This window comes from Chroicocephalus ridibundus, chromosome 4 (assembly GCF_963924245.1).
Source record: "Chroicocephalus ridibundus chromosome 4, bChrRid1.1, whole genome shotgun sequence".
Taxonomy (NCBI): Eukaryota; Metazoa; Chordata; class Aves; order Charadriiformes; family Laridae; genus Chroicocephalus; species Chroicocephalus ridibundus.
In genome coordinates this window covers 66,784,084-66,801,434 of record NC_086287.1, presented here as the reverse complement: position 1 = coordinate 66,801,434, position 17,351 = coordinate 66,784,084, and the positions used below count along the sequence as shown (strand labels likewise).

Here is a 17,351-nt window from a genome sequence, read left to right as displayed (position 1 = left end):
TTCTTTGCTTCAGTCTTTACTGCTTGGCCCAGCCCTCAGGAGTCCCAGACTTGGGAGAAACTAACAGGAAAAGAGGAAGACTTCCCTTTGGTTGAGGAGGATCAAGTGAGAGATCAGTTAGGTCAATTAGATATCCACAAGTCCATGGGTCCTGATGGGATGCACCCGAGAGTGCTGAGGGAGCTGGCGGAAGTTATTGCTGGGCTGCTCTCCATAATCTTTGACAGGTCCTGGAGAACAGGCAAGGTGCCTGAGGAAAGCCAGTGTCACTCCAGCCTTCAAAAAGGGCAAGAGGGAAGACCCAGGGAACTACAGGCTGGTCAGCCTCACCTCCATCCCTGGAAAGATGATGGAACAGCTTGTTCTGGGTGTCATCTCAAGGGATGTGGAGGAAAAGAAAGCTATCAGAAGTACTCAACATGGATTCACCAAGGGGAAATCATGTCTGACTAATCTGATAGCCTTCTATGATGGCATGACTGGGTGGATAGATGAGGGGAGGGCAGTGGATGTTGTCCAACCTTGACTTCAGCAAGGCTTTTGACACGGTCTCCCACAGCATCCTCATACGGAAGCTTAGGAAGTGTGGGTTAGATGAATGGACAGTGGGGTGGACAGAAAACTGGTTGAAAGACAGAGCTCAGAGGGTTGTGATTAGGGGCACAGAGTCTAGTTGGAGGTCAGTGACGAGTGGTGTTCCCCAGGGGTCAGTACTGGGTCCAGTCCTGTTCAATATATTCATCAATGACCTGGATGAAGGGATAGAGTGCACCCTCAGCAAGTTTGCTGATGACACAAAGCTGGGAGGGGTGGCTGACACACCAGAAGGCTGTGCCGCCATACAGAGAGACCTGGACAGGTTGGAGAGTTGGGCAGAGAGGAACCTTATGAAATTCAATAAGGGCAAGTGTAGGGTGCTGCACCTGGGGAGGAATAACCCCATGCACCAGTACAGGTTGGGGGCTGTCCTGCTGGAGAGCAGCTGTGTGGAAAGAGACCTGGGAGTCCTGGTGGACAACAGGATGACCATGAGCCAGCAATGTGCCCTTGTGGCCAAGAAGGCCAGTGGCATCCTGGGGTGCATCCAGAAGAGTGTGGCCAGCAGGTCAAGGGAGGTCATCCTCCCCCTCTACTCTGCCTTGGTGAGGCCTTATCTGGAGCACTGTGTCCAGTTCTGGGCTCCCCAGTTCAAGAGGGACAGGGAACTGCTGGAGAGGGTGCAGCAAAGGGCTACTAAGATGATTAGGGGACTGGAACACCTCTCTTATGAAGAAAGGCTGAGGGATTTGGGTCTCTTCAGTCTGGAAAAAAGACGGATGAGGGGGGATCTTAGCAGTGCTTATAAATACTTAAAGGATGGGTGTCAGGAGGATGGGGCCGGGCTCTTTTCAGTGGTGCCCATTAACAGGACAAGAGGTGATGGGCACAAACTTAAGCATAGGAAGTTCCACCTAAACATGAGGAGGAACTTCTTTCCTTTGAGGGTGGCAGAGCCCTGGCACAGGCTGCCCAGAGAGGTGGTGGAGTCTCCATCTCTGGAGACATTCAAAACCCGCCTGGACGTGTTCCTGTGCAGCCTGCTCTAGGTGACCCTGCTCTGGCAGGGGGGTTGGACTAGATGATCTCCAGAGGTCCCTTCCAACCCTACAATTCTGTGATTCTGTAATTGGCCAGTAGTAATCTAACTTGAAAATACTTTATGAATTAGTATCTCTTCAAACAAATACAACCATCCTTTCAGGTATCTACAACACTTCATTTTAATGCTTTAGGGACATGTCTTGTGCTTGTCACAAATTTAATAATCTGCAGCTGCAAAACTGTATTCTCCAGTTATTTTATGGCTATTGCTTAGAAGATTATAAAGAAGTAATAAATGTGCTTCTATCATTGGTGTTTGAGCATGTGAGTTTATTTCAAAGTTTGTGTCTGAGGCTGTCAAGGCAGCAGCTAGAGGAAAAAATTTGTAGGATCTCTGTTCTTGAAACCCAGCAAGGACCTCACAGCAGTCATGGCTCAAGTAAGGCACGGATTTTTCAAGTAATAAAAAGGCTTCTGTTCTTTAATTCTGCCTCAGCTCAAAACTTAACAGCAGCTCTAGGTATAACTCTGTTTTTCAGCTTAAGTTCAGCTCCTTAGGAGCATTTAGCAAGATAGCAAAGATTTTAATTATTTTTTTTTAACCCTAAAATAGTAGACAGAGCCCAGAGTAACGATTTCTTCAAGAGCTTGTAATGGTACATGTTGTTGCAAAAAGCTTGTACCCAGCTGAACACATAAGAAAGGCCTATAGATCATCTTAAGCGATGATGAGTAGTAAGTCCAGTGTAACGGTGACAGAAGGGTGTCAGAAGAACATAAGCATATAGTGATACTTCCCTGGACACCAATGTTAACTTTTATCAACTTTAATTGAAAGCATTTTGTGTGGTGCTGAAGGTGTCCTTCCTTCCTCCACTATTGCCAAGCTTTCTATGTTGGCTAGAAGCAGCTGGTATTTTTCAGATTTTGACTTATTAATACTTTCCGAAACAAACTAAGGAATACAACCTTCTCAAAAAGTGAAGCCACAGGTTATTGTAAGTTCTGTTGTTTTCAGTGTATGTCTCAACTGAGGGTTGTTACAGTTTGTTTACACGTTCTGCCACTGAGTACTGAATACTATGATGCAGTCAAATCAGTATTGCTATTATAGCGTAAAATTTTTGTCCCACAGACTAAGGAGGGATTTTACTAGTCTGGATGGTACTGTGTATGCTGCTAATACCACTTGTAGTTTAAATTCTGATTACCATCATATTTGACATAAGCATGGCAGTCTATATGGAGATCTGTGTACAGGCTTCTAATTAGACACAAGATACTATGATGTTGAGATTTAGTCTTAAGTGTAAACGGGAATAAGATTTACAGGGGAAATATAGGACACTCTTAACTGTATTACACCTAATCTAGCAGAAGCAGGCAATGATGATGTAGCCTTGGTTCTGCAGTGTTTGAATGTTAATGTTTGTTCTGATTAGGATAACTCGAACATCTCAACCTGCATCTTAGCTGTAATCATTTAATGTATTGTTATACTAGCAATTAAGACTGAAAAATTCTCTGATGGTTTTTGTGTGTGTACGGGCAGGGGAGAAAGCATGGGGAGAGCTTCTGTTAACCGTAAGAAGAGTACTTCAACAGAAGCAACCTGTGAAAGGATGAAAGTATTTTTAGCCTATTGATCAATCTTTTCTAATCTGTGATTTCTCTGTTCCTTCCAGAATCTACATAGTTCATGATGAAGTAAAGGACAAAGCTTTTGAGCTGGAACTCAGCTGGGTTGGAGAAAGTAATGCATTTCTGTAATTTCTATAAGCACTATATAAAACTTATAACTTTCTGTAACTAAAGTAAAACATTGCTCCTTAACTTCACTCTGTATGTCAAGTCTTTTGTTTGAATTCTACTTAAGGTGTACTCTTTTTATTGGCAGTAACCAATGGAAAACATGAAATTGTTCCCAGAGACATCAGGGAAGAAGCAGAAAAATATGCCAAGGTAAGGTCTGACTTTGGCAGTGTTTCAGTGCTTCACTTGACAATCAAGTCTAGAGTAGAAGGAACTAACTGAACTAACTAACTGTTGGGATGGCTGGAAAATGCATAGTTAAAACACACATCACTTGAGCACTAGCTGATGTTATTCTGAAGGAAGAATTGTGAAGTTTAGTGTAATCCAGGGTTAGATCTTACTTTCAAAAACAGCGTAATTCAGCAGGCTTGCACAGATGGCATGTTTCTCCTTCAAAAGTAAATGTATTAACTCTTCAACAATTATGTAAGTGAGTAGGAGAGGTAGTAAGTCATGTTGCCTAGATCAGTTTTTAAAGACTATATGGACTAAGTTAAGTTAGACTTACAGCATTTAACAGCTTTGCTTTTGTTCTAAAAGTAATGATGGTGCTCAGTATTACCTCCTAAAGATATGAACTAGCTGGTGAATACAAGGCTTTGGATAGATTGAGAGCTACAGCAAAACTAGTTTTGCTAATTATAGCCCACATTATAAAACAACTGTTAAACTATTTTTAATTAAACTTCTTTTTAAAATAGGAATCTTTGAAAGAGGAAGATGAATCAGATGATGACAACATGTAACATGTTACTTCAAGACAAGTTCAACTTTTCTTAACTTAGAACAGGTTTGTTTATAATGTATTAAGCATGGGATGCTATTATGTACTTGAAAGAAACTGAGTGACCAGTTGAGTGACTAATAAATTTTCCATTTTACTGCCTACTGGCTTTTACTTCAAAAGAGTATAGGCCAGCATCATAAAGAAGCAACTGCACTCCATATCAAAACAGACATTAAGAAGGAAAGATATTATCAGGCTCTTGTTGCTTTCTCTTACTACAGCACTCTATTTGAGCCAGGCTAGGTACAGAAAAACAATCTGCTTAGAAATTTGAAAGCCTTTTGTTTATACTGCAGAGTTTAGTATTAAAAACTAGTACTTGGTTATTCCTTGATTAACCAGTATAACAATTTGTGGTTCATTCATAGCCATATTCTGTGATTGCTCTTGGGAGAAGAGATGAGAACATACTTAACCTGTAAATGGCTGTTTTACAGTTAAGGTGATGTGCATAGCTACAGCCTACATAACAAGCAAGAGTTCAGGAAAAGGAGTTTTACTCTGACGTATTAAACTTAGGTTCATCTGAAGAGTAGGAGAAATTAAAAACTAATTCAGTTTAAAATAGTGCTTGGGTTAAGTTCTAAAGCTGAGAGATCTATGTAACTGCTTGAAGAGCTAACATATTTTTAAACAGCTTCATTCAGCTGTAGTTTCTTAAACCACTTCTGAATCATCTTTATCAATTGTTGACCTTCCTAGGAGTTGAAAAGAAGCTTTCCTGCTTTCGTTCCCCACTTCCTAGGAAAGAAAGAGTGTCTATTCTAGCCACTTTTAAGTCTTGAAAGACAAAGTAACAAACTTCACCAACTTAAAGCTCAGTTAAAATTGAAGTCTTATTTGAACATGCAGTTAAAATAGTCATCTTAATCTAAAAATGCATACTTTTCTAATGAATTAAACTCCTCAGCTTTAATGCTAAGTATTAATGATCACCAGCCCTTAAAACAAAAGCTTTCCTTTAAAGGTTTATTTTTTTATACAGTTTTTTCCTTTTGAAAAAAACAACCCTTGGCCTCTGCAGTCTCTTTTCTAATGGGATTACAAGATACAGGTTCTACTTTTTGCGGCAAGGGAAAGTCAACAGATATAGATGGATCTGTCTTGATACTTAGTGACTGTCTCAGGCTTAAGCCGTAGCTGGAGTCAAGGTACCTGAACTCTTTCCACTCAAGCTGGGCATAGCTTTCAAAGGCTGCTAGAACTCTTGATCAGGCCTGCCTCAGCCAGTGTTAATCATGACATGCCAGATAGCCTCCTTCAGTGTCTCCTCGTGAGGTAATAATACAGCAGTTACACCGAGGCAGCCTTTAGTTCTATGTTGCATTTCTTCAAACTGAATTTACTACTGAAGTTTACTGCTGATTCAGCTGTTTGAGTCATTAGTGAGTGCCAGTCAGGAAACTCCTATCATCGCTCTAAGCATTAGCTGAGGGATAATCTTTAACTTACTGTATATGACAGCAGAACTACCCGATCCTGTTCACTTTGTCTTTAGTCTGTACTGAAAGTGTTGCCGACACACTGATAAATGGAAGTTAAAAGCCATCCCCATGTGTGGTTACACATATCCATCCAGAGCTTTCAGTGACGGCTGTTCGGAATTAGGGACAGAAGTAAAACAGTTACACAGTTTCAGGGTTAAGTGAGAAGAGCAAGATAGTTGTGTGTTTACCGGATGAAGTAGAAGGACTATGTTCTACAATATGTGAAAAGATACAGGTAGGAACAGAGCAAGGTAGTTACTTATTCAGCATTTCCAGGTTGCCATGTTCTCTAATAAGTAGCTAGCCAAAAAGCTCCTTTGAGGAACCATGCTCTGATTTTTCACTTGTTGTGTAAAGGTGTATAGTAAAGTTCAATGAGAAGCAGTTCAAGAGTATGTATGTATTACTACCTACTGCAAAATTTACAAAGTGTTGCACAGCAGTCTTGCCTGTTGTGGCTATACTGAGTTAAGCAATACCAAGGTGATTATTACTGTCAGGTTCTTTTCCAAATTAAATCACTAAGTTATCAGAGTATAGGCTTAACCTGTTTATGAGAACTGATCTTTATCTATGGTAAAGAAAAAAATAATCTATTACTTCCATTTCCATTGACTGCAGATGGGGAAAGAGTAAAAAAAGTGAGCATTAGAACGTGGGGAAAAAATATTTGCATTTATTCAGGAGCAGGGGTGGGTCAAGGAGGAAAAAAAGCAGGAAAATTCTGCGTGCGCTATTTAAACATTGAAATTTCCCTTAAATTTAGAAACTGAAACCTAGCAGGCTTCTATTTGATCTGAAATTAAGCATTGGTAACTTTTAACAATAAGGCCCATTAAAATAGATTTCTAGTCCAGAAGGACTCTCATTTCAGCAGAAAACCTGCTGCAAACTCCCCATTACAGCTATTTTTGTAGCCTTAACCTAGTCGCAGTTCCAGCTGGGATAACCAATGCGACAACCACATTGCATTTAACTTGAAGCTAGTTACTTAATGCTTAATTATACAGTTGTGCAGTAGCCATCGTAATGTTTCACTAATTTAGTCCACATCTGATAGGCTAAATGCCAACTTTAATGAATTTTGCTGAGAATTAGTATTTACGTGTTGCTGTGTCGAACAATGGAAGAAATCTTCCAAAAAGAAGTGGCTACTCATGGCAACACTGACCACATAAAAACTTAAAAATGCAGTGGGACAGCACAGCATCATTAAACTTTGATTAGGTGTTGAAGACCATGGGTTTTTCTTCTAAATATATAGAGCTGTCTGAGGCAAATCACTTGGTGAAAGTTAAGCTCCAGAAGGGCTCAAGCTGGATCTGAGATTATTATTTAAGTGAGGACTAGATCTGTTATAGAACAAGAGAAAAGAATATTAAATCTCAACAAAAAGAGGTTACTTTTAGCAGAGGCTCTCTTTTAAGTACAGGACTATGAAAAAAATTATCTAGCTGTATTGTAGATAATCCCTTACCCTCCAGTCTTAAAAAATATCTAGCAGGAAGAGTTTGATTTAAGCCCAGAGAACACTGACTGATCAGATAAAACAAAGATTTGAAAGCTTTCACCAGTCAGTCTCTTGTAGCTTCATCTGGATGAAGTATGTATGCTCAGAGTCTGTGGAGCTGAAGCTCTAGAAGAGCTGTTCCTTGAGACAATATCACATGCACCTACTTAAATATTACTACTTTTGAGTAAGCTCACTCTGAGAGCAGTGAGTCTTGTAACATGCCAAGGGACTAGGACAGGCCAGTTGGCTGACTTGATTCAAAGGTGCTTGCAACACGTGCAGGCCCAATATGACAGACCTAATAGCAGCAGTCTGTGACATTGACTTCTGAAGGCTCCCAGAACTGGCCTTCAGCAGCAGAGGCAACATGCTTTCTTACAAAAGTAGGGCTTAGATCCCCTTCCCTAAAATTAAAATTAGCTTTTATAATTGGCTTGAAAATGGTCAATTATAACTTCAGTTTAACACTGAAATGTGAAAATGCATTGCAACGCTAATAAATGGGCAAGGTGAGAGTTTCTGAATTAGAGATTTGAGCAGGAGGTTCTTCTTAACAGTCTCATTTTAATTATTTCTGTCCAAAGCACTGGGAAGTTTCAGTTCTAAAGATAACAGAAGGAAGCATAGTTAGCCCATACCAAGCAGCACTTCTTGCTTTGAGCTCCACAAGTAACCTACTTAGTCCAGGTTCTGGCCATGCGTGAGAATACATAATAGAGCAGAAAGTCAAATACACACTTGGAACGCATAACAAGTTCTTGCCATGTTGAAACGCTTAAAGCTCAGAGTTTTAATAGCATATGCTGTTGCTTAAGACCCAAAGCACAGACTTTAACAGAACACTAGAAAGTAAGACTGCATAGACAAACTGATCTCTTAGCTTAGTCATCCCTCCACCAAGGAGTGTTATACATAGATCCAATAATGGCACGAGAGTAGGATGTACAGGAAGATGCTTCCTCTCCCTTTAAGTCTCATACATCCACTGACTGCTACTTAGTGCCTGATGAATCACTACTCTGATATTTAATAAGACTGGATATTTCACATACCCTGTTATAATTATTTAGACAGCAAGTCCACATACAGAAGCTGTGTTAAAAAGACTTAAGAAGGGGACTATGGTGAACTGCAGGTGACAAATTAAAAAAAAAAAACAAAAAACCCAAAACCACGTTCCAGTATCTAGTTTACTTACATACATCTCTATGACAGATTTTAGAATGTGCAACTGGACTTGCAGAGTTCAAAAAGTCAAGTTTAGGCTACTGCATCAGGTTAATCAGTTTTCATTGTTTGTACTACCTTTAGAAGGCCATGAAAAGTACTGGTTTGGATAGTATCCTCATTACAACTGACCAGTACTGCTGATGAAATTATGGTATGATTGAGCTGTTAGAAGCTTATAGAACAACAGCTTATAGAAGTAATGCATATGTAAAATCTCCTGTGTGGCAGATATCCATAAGGGTACCTCCAAAAGAAATAGTACTAATATGTATTTGGTACTGACTCTCAGAAAGGAAACATTTCAAACAGAATTTGTCTCATGCAGATCTGAAGTATGCCAAGCATCAAGTCACTTGTTACTTCCTTCTCATGACCAAAAATAGCTGGATGGCCAGAGGTAAAAGCCCCACGTGCTGAAAGTGTGACTGTACAGACACAATAGTGCTTGGGATGCTATCTGGCTATATAGTCCAAGTCACGCTTAAGGGAGATTTGGAATACCTACATACGCTGTTTTGCAAGTCTCTTCCTTAAGATAAAACTGTAACCATAGAAGGAAACACAAAACAGCAAATTCAACAATGCATCTTAAGCATTTATCAGCTGGAAGATAATCATGACCTTAAAATAAAGTGCACAATTTCAAGATTCTGAAGAGAAAAACGGTATTAGTTGTCATTACAATTTTAAGACTCTAACAGCACCAAAAATACAGTATGGAGACTGTTCTCTCCCCCTCATTTTCTTCCTTCAGTTGCGTATGCCTGTAAGACATGGACTAGCTTTTTCTCTACCCACCAGTTTTTCAAGTTACATGCAACAAGGAAGTTACTTTTACTTCAGAACTGAGAGCTATTTTGAGACGCCAACTGCTTGTAACTTTCCATCGTAGAAGGTCTTGCTACCTATTATGTTTAATTATACAGAGTTGCAGAAAACAGGTGGTAGTAGAAAAGGTAAGGGTGTAGCCTTACTCTTTGTCCAGTAAGTACACTCTAGTATTTGAGAACATGGGATGTACAACCAAGCTCAAACCAAGTTTCCTATTTCCAGATGCTCTTTCATCTTCAGTACGTAGCTGTTAAAGGACTCTGAGACAGTTGGTTAAAAATGGTTCTTACAAGTTGCTGTGCCAACCAAAAATGGACAACTAGAATAAAGCAGGCAGCAGCATAGTCCAAACACGTGTGTATAATCACATACAGAAAAAGCAGAAGTCTCCCCTAAAGACAGTGTAAGAACTACCCACTGAAAATACCATTTTAGGTGACATGGTAAGACAAGCCAAGTAAGAGTTTAGAAAAAACATGGGGTGTTTAGATTGGATATTAGGAAGAAACTATTTACTGTGAGGGTGGTGAGGCAGTGGAACAGGTTGCCCAGGGAGGCAGTGGATGCCCCATCCCTGGAGGCGTTCAAGGCCAGGCTGGATGGGGCTTTGAGCAGCCTGGTCTAGTGGGAGGTGTCCCTGCCCAGGGCAGGGGGGTTGGAACTAGATGATCTTTATGTCCCTTCCAACCCGAGCCGTTCTGTGATTCTATATCCCTGAAGGTCCTGCAAACGGTATGTTCTTGCAATTAATTCACAAGTTAAACGTGCATTACGCAGTGTTGATTGGTCAGCTAACTCCCTAACCACGTGGAAATTAGCTACTGGTAATAATATCCTCCGAACAATATACACAAATAAAAAGTATATTTTGAAAAAGGCAGCAAAGTAGGAAAAAATCAGAATATAATCACTGGCCAAACAGTAGATTCTCACTAACAGCAGTTACTTACAGCAAATAATGTTATTAAATCCAAAAATAATTAAATGTTATTAAATTGAAAAGATTGAGGGCATTAATACTTTTAAAAAAGAATCAGTACTGACCAGCTGCTGTCTTGTTAGCTGAGGATGAAAAGCAAGTTAACGCTAAGCATCATAGAATCATACAATAGTTTGGGTTGGAAGGGACCTTTAAAGGTCATCTAGTCCAAAAGTAATTTGGACAAGCAGAAGCTTTAGAAGAAAGGCCACATGGAACTACTGCCTTCACAAGCTTTCTTTTGCTGAGCAGCCATGCTTTGCAGAAGTAGTTCTTGCTTCTTTGTGCTAGGCTGCATACTATAGTGGCATACACATTGCTTTCTGGAAACTAGTTACAAGGAAAGACCGTGCATCTATAGTCCCAATTCAGTTGGATCACGTTGCTCTACAACCTGCATCTGTAATAATCCATCATTTTAATCAACACCTTATCGGTGTTGACAAGCTTGAGAGTGACACCTTTGCTGGCAGGTGGACCATGTCCAAGGACTCACCATCAGTATTAGAATCCTATTTTTTAATCTCTACAAGTATGGAAAGATATTTTAGTAAAAATCCAAGCTGAACAAGCCACTTACCAATGTCTGGAAAGGCCTGTATATATGAGAACATAACTCTTTAACAGTTTTATTTCCTTCTTGTGCTTTTTAACATGGATACTTCTGCAGCAAGAAGTCCTGTCAGGAGATGGCGGGGGGGGGGTGGTGGTGGGGGAAGCCTTCCAAGATACAAACTAGCAACATAGCATAAGCAAGGAAGATTCTTAATTGAGATTGGTCGTAACAGATAACTCAAAACTACTTCTGAAAAACAAGAAAATGCTGAATCTATTAAAACAGGTATTGAGAAATTAATCCACCTGGAGTTTGTTCTCTTTGCCAAAGTGAAACAACAGCCTGTTTCAGCTCTCTAGCTTCAGCATCAATCAACATCTTAGATATGGATAGCATTAGACAGCTATTCAGTATACATTTACTCCCAGTCTGGTATCACAAAAGGTTGAAAAAGTATCCATGCTGTTGCTCCAATGTAGGTATCAGAACTTAAAACATTTAAGAAGTACTTCTTAAGTATTTCAGAAGCTTAATTTATTCAGAACATTGCAGTAAGGTTCTTCAACATGCAACCTCATTTAATTGTTAAAACTTTAAAGACTTTTTCTCCTGTTAGTTTTCATAGCAATGAAGTATGTAATTGCCACTCCCCAGAACACATGGATTTTGCATTCAAGTTTTACCCTGTATGTTTGCTTTAAGTGGAAGGTTACTCAAGCTTATTTATAAATAAGCTCAGGTGGTCTGTTAGGAAGAATACAGACTATTTAGAGATTCAGATGCAAGTTTAAATGTTTTAAACTTAAGTTTATTCTAGGAACACTAAAACCGTATCTGCTCTGTAGACTGGTGACTGACTGTATTTACACAGAAAACCACTTGTCCAATCCTGTAGGAAAGCCATCTCTTCTCACTTTGAAAGATCAAAACTTCCACAGATAAAATGTTTACATCAGTAATAACATCTACAGCTCAGAAGTCAGAAAAAAGCTGCAGAGAGAATTTAGAAGCCAGTTAAAAAATAGAGTTTTAAAAGTTAAAATTTACAATAGTGCAATGACTGATGCACTAACATAGGCCATATGTGTTATGTGCATAGGATACATTTCTAGTATAACTTGTGTCTTGTGCCTGTCACAAAAAAAAAGATATTTATAAAGTCTGAAACAGAAGGTTCGATTATTCACTAATGACAGGCAGATCTAATCCTTTGCCTTTACTGCTTGCATTCAGAGACAATGTTATTTTGAAGAATATGTAAGGATGCTCTCCTTCAGCAGTCACGTGAAGTAACGTTACCATCCAGAAGAGCAACTAAATTCTCATTTGACTTCAAACTTTAAAAGACAGACTGATTATTTGATTGCAGATGATGACAACAAAAGTCCTTTGCCACATCTAAATTAAAGCTGCTTTTCTCTATAGTACTGTGCGCTATTGTTTTGCGACACTGCATGACCTCCCCAATGTAGTTGTAAATACCCTCACTATTGTCACCAATGTGAACTTGTAGTCCTTAGAAATAATACAGGAATTTAAGTATATTTGTAGTCAAATTCCATATCTTGCATCCCTTTACGAGGCAACAGAAGAGAAGTTAAACATCTATATTCAGATAATTTAACAGCACGTGACAAAACATGCAAAATCTGGCTTTAGAATCCAATCTTAAATAAACCCTGGCAATAGGCACCCTTTTTCCATAGTTGCTAAATTAGCTAGCATTAACATTTAATACAAATAAGTTAGCTATCATAATAGAAAATTACTTACCAGAAAGAATAAAACCAGGCTTTTATAACACAGCATTTATTCTGTCCAAACACAAGATTACCAAATCAGTCTTAAAAAAGGAACATTTTACGTTTGGAATTAAAAGATTGCATGATACATGCCAAAACACCAGGCTGGGATGAAAGCAGCAGTTACACCAGTTGAAAACCAAAACCTCTTCTCTTGCTGCTAGGCTGCTAATAACACACATCAGTTAATGCATCACTGATTTCTGCAGGCATTTTGCAACACGTGGGATTGTAGTTAACATCTGCAGCCACAAAGTATAACGAAGTCTGGATGTAGTTTATTCAGTAAAAACGGGACTACTTCTGCCTGGCAATCTTTGAAGTTGCTAACAAGAGTTACTCTACTTCAACAAGCTGAGCACATAACATCCTTTTACAAGCGTTACTGGAAAAAGCAACTACAAGGTGAGTCAGCAGAGCTGACAGGAAACCCAATTCCCAGATTTTTCTCATACAAAATACTATGCAGCAAGTATTTTTATGATTATTCATATCAAGAAGAGATACTGCACTGCTGCAAAACATACCCATGTCAGATTCAAGAAACCACTACTAAACTTCAGTGGATATAATGTGCTAATTCAGGCTTCCTAAGGGGTTGCCGGACTTCCTGTCTTCTCCAGCAGCAACAATCGCAATACAAACAGCATGCACAGTTATGTTTGAATAACTAAATATCCATTTTTCTGAACATGGGGACAGGAATCTACCAGAGCTGGGGAAACTGTAGGTAAGCATTTAGCATTACCAGATGTTTTTGTTTGTTTTCTCTCTCTCACACACAATAATAAATATGAAGGAACTTATTGCTGATAGCTAACAGTAAAGCAAAATTTTATCCATGACTAGGAAAGAAGGTCTGACCTTTCACTTTTATAATCCAGCTATTACTGAATTAACTTTCTGTTGTTAACTTCACATTCATTGGGATTTTTTTTCCTTTCTACCTGCACATTAGTACTTCACAACTTCTTAACACACTCTTGTCTGAGCAGTTTGCAATCACTTCGATAATAAAGCTCTGTGGGACGCACACTTTTGCTTCCTTCATTTTTACAGAAATAGAGCAGTTCCACACAGGCAGAGGTTCTGAACCGCAAGGCAGATGCTTTCTCAACCAGCGCTGGTAAAAGCGTTGCCTATTTACTTACAAAATAGAGACACCAAGAGGAAGAGCATTAAAAAACAAAAACAAACCAACCAAACAAAAAAAACACCAAACCAAACCAAACACTAAACACTTGAGACAGAAATAAAAGAAGCCAAGAGTCTCCTGAACATCTGTAAAATCTCACATAAAAGCAGCAGTCTTTCCCTTTCATTACATACAAAGAAGCTCAATGTTAGAACAAGAATCAGTATTTTTAATGTTTTTTAAATATTTTGGCTGTGATTGTATGTGTATTCCGAGTTCTTTCATCTACGTGTAAGTGCAGTATGTCAAGAACAGTATGTGACTACTGAACAGAATTAAAATATCTTATTTATCCCAGAAATCTCTCTTCTCAAGAAAGCCACATGATACATTCAACAGTTTTATTTGGCTGCTACTTACTCTCCTATTCGTAGAAAGAATGCTGTAAGACAGAGACATTCCTATACTTGCCTTGTCCTGTCAAGCACCACGTACGTGGAAGACTTTGGGCAAAATTTCTGTACATTCTGCAACTAATACACCAAAATACATTATTTTTTCTAATTTACCTACAGCCATTACCTAAACTCTAAAGTTACATATTACCAAAGACCGGTGTCATGCTTAAGAGTGCCTTGATAATTTAAGAACAGTAAACACAAAAGTAAGAAGCCTAGTGCTAATTTGCACAAGCTAAGACCAAAATGCATATCTTCAGGTGAATCTTCTGTACTGTATCTGCAAGAACTTTGGTACTAACAAAGTACACATAATACAAGCACTACTGTTTTGAACGATGACGTTAAAAAAATTTGTACCTTATAGAACGTCTAGAGAGATTAGATATTCAAAGGATTTACCATGATTTGTCTCATTCTAGAGCTTCTAAAGCGTTAGCTCTGTAAAATTAACAGAGAGGCTCACGATAAAGTGGCTCACAACAGAAAAGTCCACTGCTCATTTCTTCCACTCATTTCAACTGTTTCCCTGTTAGGGGTAGCGCTGGGGGATGGGGCACAGCTGCGAGGATACAGTACAAGCAAGCTATCTTGAAGTCCCGGGGCTAGTTAACACTGACATGCATTTAGGATGTAAAAATTCATTACCATGGTGTAACTCTGAGTCCTGAAGTTCATATTCCAACAAAAAGTTACTTTAAACCAAAATTAGACACTTCCTCTGGTTTGCCAAAAGCACAGCTTTTCATTCCATTATACTAGACGTCATCCCTAAGTTGTGTGAGAATGTTTACACTCTTTGTTGAGCTGCCTAGGTAGGCATTCTTAGGTGGTTTAAATACCATAAAAGAACAAGTCACCCCTCCTGCTGACTGGCTATATAGCAAGAGAGTCCTATCGCTCACGATAGCTAGATGGGTGATGTGCCATGAACTTCCTAAGCACGCCGGCTGCAACAGATACATCCAGATGGACAGGAGTTTTCTGCTAGAAATCAGAAACAAGACTGATTATTTTTGTTACAAACTGTTATTTATTGAATGATACTATACTTAGCACAGAGATACAAATCGTGCATCAAGAAAAACTCACACTCTAAGTCATGATTTGGTCAATACATTGCAGAGAGAGACGAGAAGTTCACATTCAAAGTGAATTTTTGAAGTTTTGTTAACATTTGGGTTAGATTTAATGTATTCTATAGAATAGTTTGCTCTTCAGTTTATCCGCTGCATAAAGCAGAGCTACAGAACAGAATCAAAGTTCCCTCAGCACTAAATGCCTCAAACCTTGAAACTAAATGCACCTTCGAGCATCTTTGTATTTACAACCCAGATCCAAACACCAGAAATCTAGAGCTACCCTTCCCCCATGTCAGACATCTCATTCAGTCAATTCTAAACATACCTAGTATGCATTATGCCTTATTAAACCTTCACAGCTTATCTATACTATACATCACTACTCATTAAACTCCCTAGAGAACTGTCCTTTTGCCTGCTGCTTTCCAAAGCATCGGATTTAATATTAAAAAAAAATAAATACAAACCCCACCCTCAAACCAGAACCTGCACGGGAACTACACCTAAACTAACAATCCTTTTCTGTCAAATTAGCACAATGGATGTCCTAACTATATTGACAGGTCCCTCCACTATTGCTTTGGATAAACTTAACATGGGTCTCGTAGCTGAGAGTGAGCACTATCAGAGAGATGCTTATTACTTTGCTGAAAAATAACAGATCTGCATTACATTCAACCATGCATAAAGCCTTATACAAGATGCCAAAATGTGAAACTAACGTTAAAAAAAAAAAATATATGTAGTTTATGATAGGCTCCAGTTAGTAACTACTGTTTAGTAGTGTCCAAGCTAGCCCCTGGGAACAGCTCTCTTAGAGAACCTTTGACAGGCACCGGCGTGCTGCCCTGCGAGACCGCACCTTCAGAGAGCGTGTCATCGGGACGGAAGGGCTGGGCAAGGCTACGATCACCCCCGCACGCACCCCGCAAAGCGCTCAGCCCCGTCAACACTTAGTCTTCCCCTGTCCTTGCTGCTCTTCCTGGGGAGAGATGACCTCAGCCGCCTGGCAAGAAGCCCGGCGGCCATCACAACCGCCAGGACCGTGTACAGCAGCGACCGGGCAGCGACAGACGGTCACGTCCCCCTCGCCGGGCTTCATCCCGAATGCGTCATGGGCAGCAGGGGATGATTAATGGCGAGAGAGTAACGCCTTCCTCCTCCCAGGGAAGCGCGGCCACCCATGCCCCGCCCACGGGACCGGTGTGAGGGGAGAGCGGCACGGGCAGTGCCTACGGCCCCTACCTGCAGCCTCAGCGGTGTCTCTGCTGGGGCGCTCGGCCGCGACCGCCACGAGCCGCCTCAGCGCCGCCGCTCGATTCCGAAGGGCTCCGGGGGAAGAGCAGCGGGGAACAGCCGCCGGCAGGCCCGCACCTCACGCGGCCGTTCGGCTCCTCCACGCCCTCTCGGCGGACAGCTCCGCCGGACGCCGCCAGAGGCGCCACCACCACCCCTCCATAGGCACCGGTTCACTTCCGGGTCTATCGCCGCCACCGAGCGTGAGAGGGAACGACGCGGTGGTTGAACCGTGGGGGAGAAACGAGGAAGCGCCGCCTCTTTGGAGCGCGGGAGAGGAGGGAGAGAGAGGAGGAGGGAGACGAGCCCGTCACCGCTGCTGGCAGCTCCCCAGCCTCCCCCCGTGGGAGAGGCGCTGGCCACTCCCACTGCCTTCCTCCCGCGGCCTAAAATGGGAAAGAGCCGCACACAAAATGGCGCCGGGAGGCTGACCGCTGCGCATGCGCCCTGCGTGCCCCGGACCCCCGCCGCCGCCGCAGAACGCCGTGGCCAACCCCCCCCGTCGTCCCCCTCCCTCCCGCTTGTCCCCGCCCCACCGCGTCTCCAAGAGACGGCCCGCACCAATCAGGCAGTGCTGTTGTTCTTCCTGTCCCCCGATCGTGGCTAATCACCGCGCCCAGAGCTACATCCGGATCCAACTCCTACCAATCGCCCGCAGGGGGACGCTGACTTCACTTCAATCTCCACCAATCGCCTAGCGCTCCGAAGGAGAGCCAATTAAAAGGCTCCGTAACCCTACCTGCGTCAACAGCCGACCAATGCCCTCTGTCGGCCGCCCTGTGTCCAATGGGGGTGCTGT

General features: G+C 41.1%; 1 protein-coding gene across 4 annotated transcripts in view; it reads left to right on the top strand.

Moving 5' to 3' along the window:
• The window catches only part of PSMA3 (proteasome 20S subunit alpha 3), a 28,728-nt gene extending 15,114 nt beyond the window's left edge, over positions 1–13,614 (top strand). For 2 of the 4 annotated variants that reach the window (XM_063333686.1, XM_063333685.1), the window contains exons 11-13: positions 3,267–3,334; positions 3,479–3,543; positions 4,098–4,282. In XM_063333686.1, coding sequence (XP_063189756.1) covers positions 3,267–3,334; positions 3,479–3,543; positions 4,098–4,142 — 178 coding nt within the window. In that variant the 3' untranslated portion in view covers positions 4,143–4,282. Of the gene's footprint in view, positions 1–3,266; positions 3,335–3,478; positions 3,544–4,097; positions 4,283–12,012; positions 12,204–12,790 lie in introns of those variants that run through there. The other 2 variants (XM_063333688.1, XM_063333687.1) reach the window with 2 other exon arrangements.
• Positions 13,615–17,351: the final 3,737 nt, after the last annotated feature.